General features: G+C 41.1%; 1 protein-coding gene across 1 annotated transcript in view; it reads right to left on the minus strand.

The window, feature by feature from the left end:
* The window catches only part of Herc2 (HECT and RLD domain containing E3 ubiquitin protein ligase 2), a 181,134-nt gene extending 174,277 nt beyond the window's left edge, over nt 1-6,857 (minus strand). Inside the window, 2 exon segments of the mRNA XM_032893506.1 lie at nt 6,078-6,170; nt 6,723-6,857. Coding sequence (XP_032749397.1) covers nt 6,078-6,149 — 72 coding nt within the window. The 5' untranslated portion in view covers nt 6,150-6,170; nt 6,723-6,857.
* Between the last annotated feature and the right edge of the window lie 7,623 nt (nt 6,858-14,480).

Raw genomic sequence — 14,480 nt, forward strand, 5'->3', positions numbered from 1 at the left:
GTCCATGCTTATCAAAACGACCCTGAGATTCCACATCATACCAGTCAGAATGGCTAACATCAAAAACTCAGGTGACAACAGATGCTGGCAAGGATGTGGAGAAAGAGGAACACTCCTCCATTGTTGATGGAATTGCAAGCTGGTACAACCACTCTGGAAATCAGTCTGGTTCCACGGAAAATTGGACATAGGACTACCTGAGGACCCAGCTATAGCACTCCTGGGCATATACCCAAAAGATGCTCCAATATATAACAAGGACACATGCTCCACTATGTTCATAGCAGCCTTGTTTATAATAGCCAGAAGCTGGAAAAACCCAGATATCCATCCACAGAGGAATGAATACAGAAAATGTGGTACATTGACACAACAGAGTACTACCAAGTTATTACAAACAGTGACTTCGTGAAATTCATAAGCATATGGATGGAACTAGAAAATATCATCCTGAGTGAGGTAGCCTAGTCACAAAAGAACACACACACATGGTATGCACTCACTGACAAGTGGATATTAGCCCAAAAGCTTAGAATACCCAAGATACAATTTACAGAACACATGAAGCTCAAGAAGAAGGAAGAGCAAAGTGTGGATGCTTCAGTCCTTCTTAAAGAGGGAACAAAATACTCACGGGAGGAAATAAGGAGACAAAGTGTGGAGCAGAGACTGAAGGAAAGGACATCCAGAGACTGCCCCACTTGGGAATCCATCCCATATGCAGCCACCAAACCCAGACACTATTGCGGATGCCAAGAAGTGCATGCTGACAGGAGCCTGATATAGCTGTCTCCAGAGAGGCTCAGCCAGAGCCTGAAAAATACAGAGGCAGATGCTTGCAGCTGACCATTGACCTGAGAATGGGGTCCCCAGTGGAGGAGTTAGAGAAAGGACTGAAGGAGCTGAAGGGCTTTGCAATCCCATAGGAAGAACTACGATATCAGCCAACCAGATCCACCCCAGAGCTCCCAGGGACTAAACCACACTAGAGTACCCATGGAGGGACCCATGGCTCCAGCCACATATGTAACAGAGAATGGCCTTGTCAGGCATCAATGGGAGGAGAAGCCCTTGGTCCCCACTCCCCAGTGCAGGGGAATGCCAGGGCAGGGAGGCAGACGGGAGTGAGTGAGTGGGTGGGTGGGCAAGCACCCTTGTAGAAGCAGGAGGAGGGGGATGGGATGGGGGTTTACAGAGGGGAAACCGGGAAAGGGGATAACATTTGAAATGTAAATAAAGTATCCAATAAAAGAAAAGAAAAAGGAAAAGAAGTCCATGCTTATACACCTTTCGATCTACTGACACGTCTAAGCATAATATGACTATATTTATTTTCAATGTTTAATTTTTAAGTACACTTTCAAGCTTAATCATTTTAAGTTGATAGCTGTCAAATACAGACAAATAGATGATCCACATTTAACTACTGTTGTTATGTCAAAAACTGTGATGGAGTTATGCTAAATGAACAAAGTTATCTCAGAAAAACTACACACCATATGATAATCTCAAAATAACAACTCTATAGAACAGATCAGTTCTCAGTGCCAGAGATCACAGAGTGTGATGGAAGTCACTACAGAGGGCATCACCAAGTAGATCACTCTGATGGTGATGGTTACGTGAGGTGACATTACAACAGAAAGGACAGAACTGTGCACAGAAACTATAATGTAAGTCTGATATTATACCAGTTAAGTAAAATAGCCATTAGAAGCATCTGATAAAAGAGAACGTACCGCTATTATTTTGTTGGCAACTTTCTGAGTCTATCACCACTTTCAAAACTAAAAGGTTTTAAAAAATGCTTCATGCATATCTAATTCATTTGCCATTTCAAAGACTCCTTAGATAGAAAATTCCTGAATGCAACTTGTGTAAGAAAGAACAACAAATTCTATTCTGGACTCATGCTCAAAAACATATTCTTAACCTTTCATCAAGATTGGAAGAAAAGGGCTGGTGATATGGCTCAGCGGTTAAGAGCATCAACTGTTCTTTCAAAGGTCCTGATTTCAATTTCCAGCAAACACATGGTGGCTCACAATCATCTGTAATGATGCCCTCTTCTGGTGTGTCTGAAGACAGCGACAGTGTACTCATATAAATAAATAAATCTCTTTTAAAAAAAGATTGGAAAAAAGAACTCTGAAAGTGTAATGCACTATGTTCACTATGTTCAGTTCCTTTATGTAATTTCCTTTTTGGTTTACTGAAAAAGTACAATTACATCAGATAAATAGTAACATGGCCACACATCTTAGCCTTAATTATATTGCCTTTCCGAGAGTTATGAAGGAAAGCTAGATGCCTCCATGAATCTACATAAAAGTTAGGAATGCTAAACATTAAAGTGTGAAGAGATCTTTGGACTGTTTGTGTTCATGCATGTGATATCAGTGGATTAATGTGTGCAAGTACACATGCAAATGTGTCTGGAGGCCAGAATTTGACATCGGGTCTCTTCTTCTTCAATCCTTTATTTACTGACACAGATACTCTTACTTGAACCAAGCGCCTAACATTGAGCTAGTATAGCATTGAGCTTGTCTGGGAATCCCTGCCTTTGCCTTTAATCACAGAGATTACAGGACATCACAGTCAGCTGACAGCTATGTGTATGACGGAAATCAGATTTTATGTTTGCAGAGATATAAAAAGTAAAATCTTTGTGTCTGCCCTTGAGTAAAGTGTCTCAGAAAAGCCTCTGCTACATTTGGGTTAATAAGTAGAAGCTGAGAAATTGTTCTGAGACTGTTTGAACCTTAAAGAAATGTACTAGCCCTGGAAAGTACTCACTTAGTGCTACATGAGAGCTTGCACACAGACCTTTACCCTAAGACACTCCTGGCAAACCTGGAGGGCTTCTGATTATGGCTTGCCATGGTCGAAGGAGACTAAGATTTGTGTGGGTTGTCGGCTCTCTCAGGCAGCAAGGGCAAGATAACTTTGGTAGTTAGAACCTTTTCCAACCCCAATTAATTTTGTCTAATAATAGAATAAAAGTAACTGGAGTGAGCTAGTCAGGCTCAGTCTTTTGTCAATAAGGCTAAACCCCTCTGCTCCTGCAGGAAATGAGGGCTTAGCATCTCAGTAAGCCTCTCTCTCTAAAGTGGCACCTATGACCAACATCAACCATTGTGTGTCCTCACACTTGCAAAACAAGCTCTTGTGTGTGTGTGTGTGTGTGTGTGTGTGTGTGTGTGTGTATAGAGAAAAAGATACATATACATAAATATATAAATATAGTTATATAGTTATATAATATAAAATATACACTTTTTATATATTTATACAAATATTTATGTAAATTATAAATATATTTATACATACTTTATAGGTTTCTATATAATGTAAATACACAATATAAATATCATATATAACATGTTATATATTACATATAATCTATATATTAACACAAATTTATAAATATATAAGTATATAAACATGTTTATTTTCTTATATATGTATGTGAAAACCAAACAAATAATTGGCATGCAACAGGCACTACATTAAAAACTGATGGCTACAAGGAATTAAGCCTGACATGTTAATATCTACAATAAAGTAATCAAGGATCAATGTTTATTGTATACATATTAGAAGATTCCATACTTTGCTGGACAGTAGTGGCACAGTTTTAATCAAAGCATTCAGCGAGCAGATCTCTGTTGGTTCAAGGCTAGCCTGGTCTACAGAGTAAGTTTCAGGACAGCCAGAGCTACACAAAGAAACTATTCTCAAGAAAACAAAACAAAACAACAACAAAAATAATTTTTCATACTTCAAAAATATCTTTAATTAATTAAAAATATCTTAAAAGGCCCAAATACTAGTATCATACTGAATAAATACATAAAATTATAAAATCATATGTACTCTAAGACATGAATAAGACATGAATGGAGCTTTACTTTGTGTGTTTTGTGTGTGTGTGTGTGTGTGTGTGTGTGTGTGTGTGTGTGTATTTGACTATTCAGAGACATTATACTCTTAAGCTGGTTTTGGATCAAAATACTAAAACTCGAATTTGACAGTTATTCAGTTGTGATTACTAAGGGGGAAAAACAACTCCATTAAGTAAAGGGGGATGATTCTCTGTTTTTGGTTTGCTTTTTCTGCATCAAAGCCACTCTAAACCAACTCCTTGAACACACTAGGAATCCACTCTCTCACTAAGCTAAACTCCCATCCCTTCCTCTCTTTTTTTCAAAAAGTGCCTCAAAATATGTAAACTCCAAAAAGCAAACCTTAAAGCCTTTGTCTTGGAGTGTGGAGTTGACTGAGCAGGGAAAAGTCATTACCAGCAAAGCCTGACAACCTGACTTTAAGTCCCTCGAGCTCACATAAAAGCCAAACTCAGTAGAGTATGTCTGTGATCTCAACTTTCCCACAGGACGGTAGGAGGTAGAGGCAGGAGAATTTCCCTGCAGAAGCATGCAGGCCAGCCAGGCTGGAGTATACAGAGTGGCAAATAAGAGAGGCCCTGCTGCAAACAATGCTGAAGTTCAGGACTGACACTGAGATTGTCCCCCAACCTCTATACACATGCATGGCACATGCATACCCTTGAACAAGAACACACTGACTCACATCATATACACACAAAAACAAATCTTTAATGTTTCTTAAAGTTTGTCTAACTGTCAGTATTTCAGATATTAAAAAAAATCACTTATTTTTTCACCTCTCCAATCTACTTACAAAAGACAAGAGACAGCTGTCACTAATTGCTGCACAAAAAGAAATATTTAAACAACAAAAGGATGGGAACTACCAAACCACTTTGTAAGTCCCCTTAGCTCAGTCCCATCTAGCAGCACACCATGAACAGCAGCAAACCTAGCATCTTCAACAGTGATTGCCAACAGTCCTCAACACTTGGTCTCCTATCTACTGGCACTCAAACCATGTTTAAAGCAAAAGGAAATCACAAGAAGGTAATACCTTTTCATGTGTAAAACTCCATAATCAATCACTGCCTTACAGTAAGGACTGTTAATAATAAGTTACAAGTAAGATTGTTATAAAAAGTCCATTATTCGGCAAATATTTAACATGGTCAGCACCCTCTCCTCCAAAGGGAAGAAAGAACAGTCAGACAATACAAACATTTCAGACTCTTTTTTATGCTGGTACTGTGAAGACCCAAGAGTACTCTTCCAAACGGTTCATAAACAAGAGTAGCTTACAAGGAACCATCTACAAACATTTTACTGTGATTACTTATTTCATCATTTCCTGATACACTTGTAATTACTTTTTTAAAACATTATAGTCACAGGCCAGCATTGTTTCTCTTGCTTCTGGTGTGCAAACATGAACATTTCTCTTAATTACAGCTGTGGTACATATAACACCAATAGCTCAACTAAACTTTCATCTCTCCAGCAGCACAAAAAGAGTCGCAGAAAATGATAACTATGTATCACTCCACTGCTTCCCTGCATAGTTAACAAGTAACAGTGCATGTCCTTAATCCCAGCACTCAGGAAGCGGAGGCCAGCCAGGCATGGTCAGTTAACAGTGAGACCCTTTCTAAAAATAAGAGGAAAAAAAAAGAAGAAGAAGAAACAAACAACAGTCAACTCTTGATCAAGAGTGTTGGCAGGAGCTGGGATAGAGTTCAGCTGATAAAACACTTGTCTAACTATACCACATAATGCCAACAAGGTGGCACAAGCCTGCCATGCTAGCACACCAGAGGTGAAGGCAAAAGGATCTGATTTCAGGTCATCCTCACCTACATGGGAGTTCAAGGCCAGCCTGGGAATATGAAACCCTGTCTTTAAAAAAAGAGAGCGAGAGAGACTCCTGAATAAAAATATTGAAAAATTGCATAACTGGATCTCAAGTTTCTTGCACTTACAAATAACCTCAGTGAAGACACAACCACATAGCATCTCTTCGACAGTCACAATAAATGTTATATTGTAAATTATAAGAAATAACCTTCCTAAGACACGATCTAATTGCTATTCTCCTTAACCAAAAATTTTTATAGAGACAGGAACACAAAGAAAAAAAAAAAAACAAAGACAAAAAAAAACAACAAACAAAAAACATGTCAACCCCACCTGGATATCTGTTTTCAACCATTTGGAGTCAAGTCGAGACTGGGCAGCCAAACAGAAAGACTCAGAAGGCATGTTTCCTCTCGGTGGTCAGGCCTGCAAGTCAAATAGAAACGCTGATGTCCTAAAGCTTTTTTAAACTGCTATTTAAACCATTCTTGCTCTTTAACGCAGGAGAGACAGACAACATAAAACAGGGAAGGAGAGCTGGGGGAGGGGACAAGAGGATGAGGGATGAGAGGGAAAGCTGGACCCAGCATGGGAGAAGGGAGGGAAATACCACTTCCAATAGAGGTAGAGTCTCTGGGATTTCGGAATACGTTGGCCAGACTTACAGTGGTCACTGGCGACCATGGCACAATGTCATCCCACTCCCTTAAATCCAAAGGGACACACACATACACACGACAGAAAAACTCACTATCGCAAGGACAAATGACACCCGTGTGCATCAGCCGCTAGACCTACAGCAGTCAGGCGGAGTGTGGTAAATAAACAAAAGTCATGTCTGCAGATAAATCTACAATAATCGCCTAAATACTAAAAAGGTAGCCGAGACTGCGCGGCCTCCAAAGCGCACAGGCCCTAGTTTCTCCGCGCCAACGCCCGCCTTCCGCCCGCCGCTCTCCGGGCCCCGCTCTCCCGGACCTGGCGCCGCCCGTCTTCGGCCCCTACGCCCTCCTTCGGCCCAGCTCGGCCAGACCTGGCGCCGCCCGCTCCGCCAGCCGGCTGAGGGAACACTCCCTGCAGGAGCCGGCCGGCGCTCGCGATCCAGTCTGTGGCCTGAAGCGCAGACTGACGCATGACGGCGCCCGCCCAATAGCGCGAGGTTGAGAGACGGCTCCAGCCAATGAACGAGCAGCGCCGCACGTCCATCCCAACTTCCGCTTCCTTCAACGCGACTCATCTTCCTTCTTGAGGCTCACCCGCTCCGCCAGAGCCTACAGCAGACCCGGGGAGGCGGGACTTGTGCGCACGCACGCTTGCTTGCCTATTCTCAACCATTCTTAGACTCTGTTGCTTCCAGAGACCCGAAGTTGCTAAGGTATTTCCAGCGCGACGAGGCTCCCTGTGCTTTAACGACAGCGTCCTTTTTGGCCTTTGAGTTAGTGGGGAATAACACGAAATTTAAGACAAAGCAATTGAGCCGGCCCTGATGATGCATGTCTTTAATCCTGGCATTAAGCAGGCAGAAGCAGGTGGATTCTGAGTTAAGAGATTGTCTCGGGGGGTTGGGTATTTAGCTCAGTGGTAGAGCACTTGCCTAGCAAGCGCAAGGCCCTGGGTTCGGTCCCCAACTCCGAAAAAAAGAAAAGAGAGAGAGAGAGAGAGAGAGAGAGAGAGAGAGAGAGAGAGAGATTGTCTCGGGGTAAAAAATGTAAGAAAGAGAAATTAAAATCACACAGAATATGTTCTCTGATCATCATGGAATTAAACTATAAATAAAACATAACACAATCTCCAAGCACTTTAGAAATTAGACTTTTCCATAGAGGTCAAAGGACTTAGAACATTTTTAATAGGAACTGCAGGTGTTAACGTTGTCTTAAATATGATAGTTCATTTTTCCCACTTGTAAAAAGGCAGCAATGAGGGATATTCCACAGTGGTATGCTGGCTCAATCGCAACGTTAAAATGCCCGTCTTTTGTCATCCTTGGTATGTATCTTCAAATTCACTCCAAAGGTCAAGGGATTTACCATAGCTCTAGACATCACATCTCTGTTTCAAGCAGCAGAAAGCAGTATAAAAGGTCTATAATCTTTTATCACACTTCTGAAAGACTCCGTGACTCTAATTTAGTTCTGCTTCGCCTCAAAAGTATCTGAACAAGGTTTCAAATTCAACCACATCCAAAGTACAGGTAAGTTGGACAGGGCTTTGAATGTGATACAAGACAGCTTCATTACCAGTGGAAGGTAACACCTGAGGAGGCTTCTCTGGTCCTCAGGCTCCCCTCTCATGCAGATCTGTGTCTGCGTGCTGTAAAAATGATGTCCTTCTTCTCAACACCTCATGGTACCTTCTGCAAAACTGACCATATAATCGGTCACAAAACAGACCTCAACAGATATAAGAAGATTGAAATAATCCCATGCATCTTGTCAGATCACCATGGCCTAAGGTTGGTATTCAATAACAACGAAAAGGACAGAAAGTTCACAAATACATAGAAGTTTAACAGTGCTGTACTCAATGATAACTTGGTCCAGGAAGAAATAAAGAAATTAAAGACTTTTTAGAATTTAATGAAAATGAAGGTACAACATACACCATACAACTTATGGAACACAATGAAATCAGTGCTAAAAGGAAAACTCATAGCTCTGAGTGCCTTCAAAAAGAAACTGGAGAGAGCATACATTAGCAGCTTGACAGCACACCTAAAAGCTCTAGAACAAAAAGAAGCAAATACACCCAAGAGGAGTGGACAGCAGGAAATATTCAAACTTATGGGTGAAATCAACCAAATAGAAACAAAATGAACTATACAAAGAAAATAAATATCAACAAAACCAGAAGCTGGTTCTTTGAGAAAAACAAGATAGATAAACTCTTAATCAGACCAACCAGAGGGCAAAGAGAGAATATCCAAATTAACAAAATCAGAAGTGAAAAAGGAGACATAACAACAGAAACAGGAAATTCAAAAAACCATCAGATCTTCTACAAAAGCCTATGCTCAACAAAACTAAAAAAGAAAATCCGGATAAAATGGACAATTTTCTAGACAGATATCAGGTACCAAAGTTAAGTCAGGATCAGATAAACCATCTAAACAGTGCCATAAACCCTAAAGAAATAGAAGCAGTCATTAAAACCCTTTCAACTCCCTCCCCCTAAAAAAGCCCAGGACCAGATGGTTTTTAGTTCATACTCAATCAGACCTTTAAAGAAGATCTAATACCAATACTCTTCAAAGTATTCCACAAAATAGAAACAGAAGGAACACTACCCAATTCATTCTATGAAGCCACAATTATGCTTATACCTAAACCACACAAGGACCCTACAAAGAAAGAGAATTTCAGACCAATTTCCCCAATTAATATTGATGTAAAAATACTCCATAAAATTCCCACAAACTGAATCCAAGAACACACCAAAATGATCATTCACCATTATCAAGTAGGCTTCATCCCAGGGATGCAGGGATGGTTCAATATAGGGAAATCCATCAACGTAATCCACTATATAAAAAACTCAAAAAAAAAAATCACATGATCATATCATTAGATGCTGAAAAAGCATTTGACAAAATTCAACACCGCTTCATGGTAAATCTTGGAAAGATTGGGAATTCAAGGCCCATACCTAAACATAGGAAAAGCAATATACAGCAAACCAGTAGCCAACATCAAACTAAATGGAGAGAAACTTGAAGCAACCCCACTAAAATCAGGGACTAGACAAGGCTGCCCACTACCTACCTACTCAATATAGTTCTGTATGTTGATGTCATTATGCAGGTGAAGGCAGAGAAGATAAACCAAGGCCTGTCATTGGATGAGAAGGAAGGGAGGTGGGAACAGAGGTTTTAGAAGGGAGGAAAAGGAGAAAAGGAGCCAGAGCGAGGAAGAAGAGCTGGGAGAACACGGTCGCAGATGTTAGGATTCTTGTAACTTGTCTGCACATAGTTACAGGTTGTTATGACTAGTTTTAAGGGATGAGTGTGTACAGGAGTTTGTGCTATCTAGATGGGTATATTATATCTTATCAACTGGATCAGAGGTTATCGTGTGGTGTGTTCTTTCACGTGGTGACTTAATTGAGTTCAAGAGAAGGTGTGGTGGCAGGGCACACCAAGCCTGCCATGGAATTGGGATGTGTATGCCTGGCGTGGTAACAACCCACCAAGGGAACTGTGAATGAAAGCAAAACAGTGTGGAAAGGTGCCATGCTGGAATGGCTTCCAGACTGTCCAGACTGCCCGGGTCAGAGAGAGCCAGGGAGAAAAGCATGGATTGGTATGTGAGAGAACCAAGCCACTTTTTTTTTTTAATTACAACATAGTTCTTGAAGTCCAAGCCAGAACAATTAGACAATAAAAGGAGGTCAAAGGGATACAAATTGGAAAGGAAGAAGTCAAAATATCACTGTTTGCAAATGATATGATAGTATACTTAAATGGCCCCAAAAATTCTACCAGAGAACTATTAAACCTGATAAACAACTATAGCAAAGTGGCTAGATATAAAATTAACTCAAATAAATCAATAGCCTTCCTCTACTCAAAGAATAAACAGAATGAGAAAGAAATTAAGGAAATGACACCCTTCCCAATAGTCACAAATAACATAAAATACCTCAGTGTGATGGTAACCAAGCAAATGAAAGATTTGTATGGCAAGAAATTCAAGTCCCTGAAAAAAGAAACCTAAGAAGATCTCAGAAGTTGGAAAAATAGCCCATGGTCATGGATTGGCAGGATTAATATAATAAAAATGGCCATCTTCCTGAAAGCAATCTGCAGATTCAATGCAATCCTCATCAAAATTCCAAATCAGTTCTTTACAGAGTTAGAAAGAGCAATTTGCAAATTCATTTGGAATAACCAAAAACTCAGGATAGCGAAAACTATTCTCAACAATAAAAGAACGTCTGGGGAAATCACCATCCCTGACCTCAAGCTGTATTTCAGAGCAATTGTGTTAAAAACTGCATGGAATTAGTACAGAAACAGGCAGATAGATCAATGGAATAGAACTGAAGATGCAGAAATGAATCCACACACCTACACCTATGATCACTTGATCTTTGACAAAGGAACCGAAACTACAGTGGAAAAAAGACAGCATTTTCAACAAATGGTGCTGGTTCAACTGGCAGTCAGTTTGTAGAAGAATGCACATTGATCCATACTTAATCACCTTGTACAAAGCTCAAGTCCAAGTGGCTCAAGGATCTCCCCTTAAAACCAGATGCACTGAAACTAATAGAAGAAAAAGTGGGGAAGAGCCTTGAACACATGGACACAGGGGAAATTTTTCTGAACAGAACACCAATGGCTTATGCTCTAAGATCAAAAATTAACAAATGGGACATCATAAAATTGCAAAGCTTCTGTAAGGCAAAGGACACTGTCAATAGGACAAAACAGCAACCAACAGATTGGGGAAAGATCTTTACCAATTCCTATACCCGATAGAGGGCTAATATCCAATATATCCAAAGAACTCAAAAAGGTAGCCTCCAGAAAATTAAATAGCACTATTAAAAAAATGGAGGAGGTAGAAGATGGGAGGCACTTGGGAGGGGAGAAAGGGGGGCAAGATCAAGTATGGGAGGAGACAGGAATGATATACAGAGGGTCAGGAAATTGAACAAAGGTGTGTAGCAATGGGGGATGGAGAACTTGGGGTAGCCACCAGCAAGTCCCAGATGCCAGAAAAGCAAGAGGCTCCCAAGACCCAACAGGGATGAGATTAACTGAAATGCCCAACAAAGGGGAAGGAGATCCTGCAGAGACCATATCCAGAGGTTAGGCAAGGCCCCCGGTTGGAGAATGGGACCACCCGTTCATCTCCAAATTCTTAACCCAGAAGGGCTCCTGTGTAAAGGAAATATGGGTACAAAGTGTGGAGCAGAGACTGCCCCACCTGGAGATCCATCCTATATACAAACTCCAAACCCAAACACCATTGCAGATGCCAAGAAGTGCTTGCTGACAGGTGCCTGTTATAGCTGTCTCCTGAGAGGCTCTGCCAGAGCCTGACAAATACAGAGACAGAGGCTCTCAGCCAACCATTGGACTGAAAACCCTGAGACCCCAATGGGTTAGAGAACGGACTAAAGGAGCTGAAGGGGTTTGCATCCCAATAGGAAGAACAACAATATCAACCAATCAGAGCTCCCAGGGACTAAACCAACTAAAGAGTATATTCATGGAGAGACTCTTGGCTCCAGCCCCGTATGTAGCAGAGGATGACATTGTCTGGCATCAATAGGAGGAGAAGGCTCAATTTCCCCACTGTAGGTGAATGCCAGTGTGGAGAGGTGGGAGTGGGTGGGTAGAAGGAGGAGCACCCTCATAAAAGCAGGGGGAAGGGGAATGGGAGAAGTGGGTTCCAGAGGAGAAACCCGGAAAGGGGATAACATTTGAAATGTAAATAAAATATCCAATAAAAAAAGAATATGATAATTATTCATTAATAGTTTAATATACAGGCCTGAAGAGATGACCTGGACATTGAGAACAGTTGTGACTTTTACAGAGGACCTGGTTTTGCTTTGTGGTAGAGTAATCTTTGTGTCACACAAAAGAACACATGGATAAAACAAGAGTAGCTCAGCAAGGTGATTTTTTTTTTCCAAAAAGGGTTCTTGAAAACCCAAACCAGGCTAGTGAACATACACATCCAAAATGGTCTCTGTTACAGCTTATCCCTAAATGCAGGAGATGACTGTATCTCATCCCATCCGTATGAGCCTGACTTCACAACCACATGATTGGTTAATCAGTGCAAAGAGAAAGCTTCAGGGAGTATGGCTTCTTGTCACATTAGCTATCTTTGAGGTTAGCCAGCATGTGCTGATTTTGTATGTACTTTAACAGTAAATTATTGTTACGTGATGGGTCAGGCATGGCTTAAGGTGAGCCCACCTTCCTGGGATCCCGAGACTAATTGACTTGTCCCAACTGGAACGCAATGTTTTCACCCTGGCCAAAGATTCTCTTTTCCCGAAAGGAGTCGTCTTCTCTTAATGGAGCTTTACTGCTGTTTTACTATTCTCCTTCTGAAGAGATAGAGTTAGTTATTTAGGAGGCAGATCAGAGGTCACATGCCTGCACAGGCGCATGCATGGGGACGCGCGCGCACACACACACGCGCGCGCACACACACACACACACACACACACACACACACCACTTTTTAGGCTTTTCTGGTTTCTAGCCAAGATCAAACTGCCAAGAGACCCAAGGATGGTTTGTGCTTTCTAGCAAGAGAGAAATGTGAGTGTTTCAGTTTTGTATTATTTTTACCCTAGACTGCCTATCCAATTTTTTAAACCTTTTTTTAATTACCCACCCTCCCTCTGAAGAAGTGACACTGCCATGATGAAATTGGAGTAATTTATCTTAACTACTTTAACCAGAATGGGACTCAGACTTGGCAGTCAGGGTACACCTCCACTGGGTCTACCTAAAGGATCCCAAAACTGTATTGGTGGTTTCATTTGTATGATTGTAGCTGTCTTTTGCTATTTCATGGCTTCTTTTTTCTTCCACCCTTTCAACACCCTAACTGTAGATAAGAGAGAAAAAAGGATAGAGAGGAAAGGAAAGAGATCCCTGAATAAAGTCAGGGGTTGGAAATTGGGTAACGTTATCATTAGACTTCATCCTGCTGGTTATGGGCATCAAGTTCCTTGGGGCAAGTTTGATTTTCTCCATCAGGATACCTATTTTTTTTTCTAGTTGCTGTTTCTTCTTTGCACATTATTACTTAACAAACAGAAACCAACTACAGCCCACAACCACCACCTGCCTTTCCAGGCCCTACCATTTAGACACCCTCTGAAAAGTCCCCAGAATTCCAAACATCACACAACCTCAGAAAGTATCTGCAGCTGTCAAAAATCATGCCTCTGCTAGAGCACGAGGCAAATCATAGTCAATTACTGTGCACAATCTGAAGCAGCCCCATACTCCACACCTGGGACTAAAACAAAAACATTTATTATAATATTTCGGTGTTTTTTTATTTTTAAGAAACCAAAATTCCAGAATTGTCACTACATGTAGGAGACAGGTGTAGAGAGGAACAGGAGTCCTTCTCTGGTCCCTGGAAATTGATGTGAGGAAGAAGTAAAGGCAAAAGGAAAAGCATTTTAAGTCCTTGGCAAGGGACCAGGAGAAGCAAGAAGACAGGATATTTTTTTTAATGTCCAAGTCAAATTCCATTACATTCTCTCTTGATGGTATGTCAAGAGCATCCATGTATCGGGTTGTCCTCATGATCCAGGATCGGCTTTCAGGTAGTTTGGGGTAGCTTGAGTCAGCATGAGATCCCCACCCCAATGGCTTCTAAATAGGGGGAAGAAAGAAACTTAGCCATCTTTTTATGTTAAAGCAAGAGTGACTGTAGATAGGTGCGGCAGCATCCAGTATTAAAGTGTTGAAAGCATTGTTCCTGGGCAACAGTTTTCTTATCAAGAAGAAATCACTAGTGAGAAATAGAGGTTTAAAAAACATCTCATAAATTAAAGACCGTCTGTGGAGTATAATCCTGTGCAAGCTAGTTCAGTTGTACATTTTCAGTTTCATGATTGATGTGGGACCACCCAGCCCACTAAGGCTTGTACCATACTGGGAAAGGGGATAACACTTAAAATGTAAATTAAAAAATTCAGTGAAAGGAAGGAAGGAAGGAAGAAAGGGAGGGAGGGAGGGAGGGAGGGAGG

This window comes from Rattus rattus, chromosome 2 (assembly GCF_011064425.1).
Source record: "Rattus rattus isolate New Zealand chromosome 2, Rrattus_CSIRO_v1, whole genome shotgun sequence".
Classification (NCBI taxonomy): Eukaryota; Metazoa; Chordata; class Mammalia; order Rodentia; family Muridae; genus Rattus; species Rattus rattus.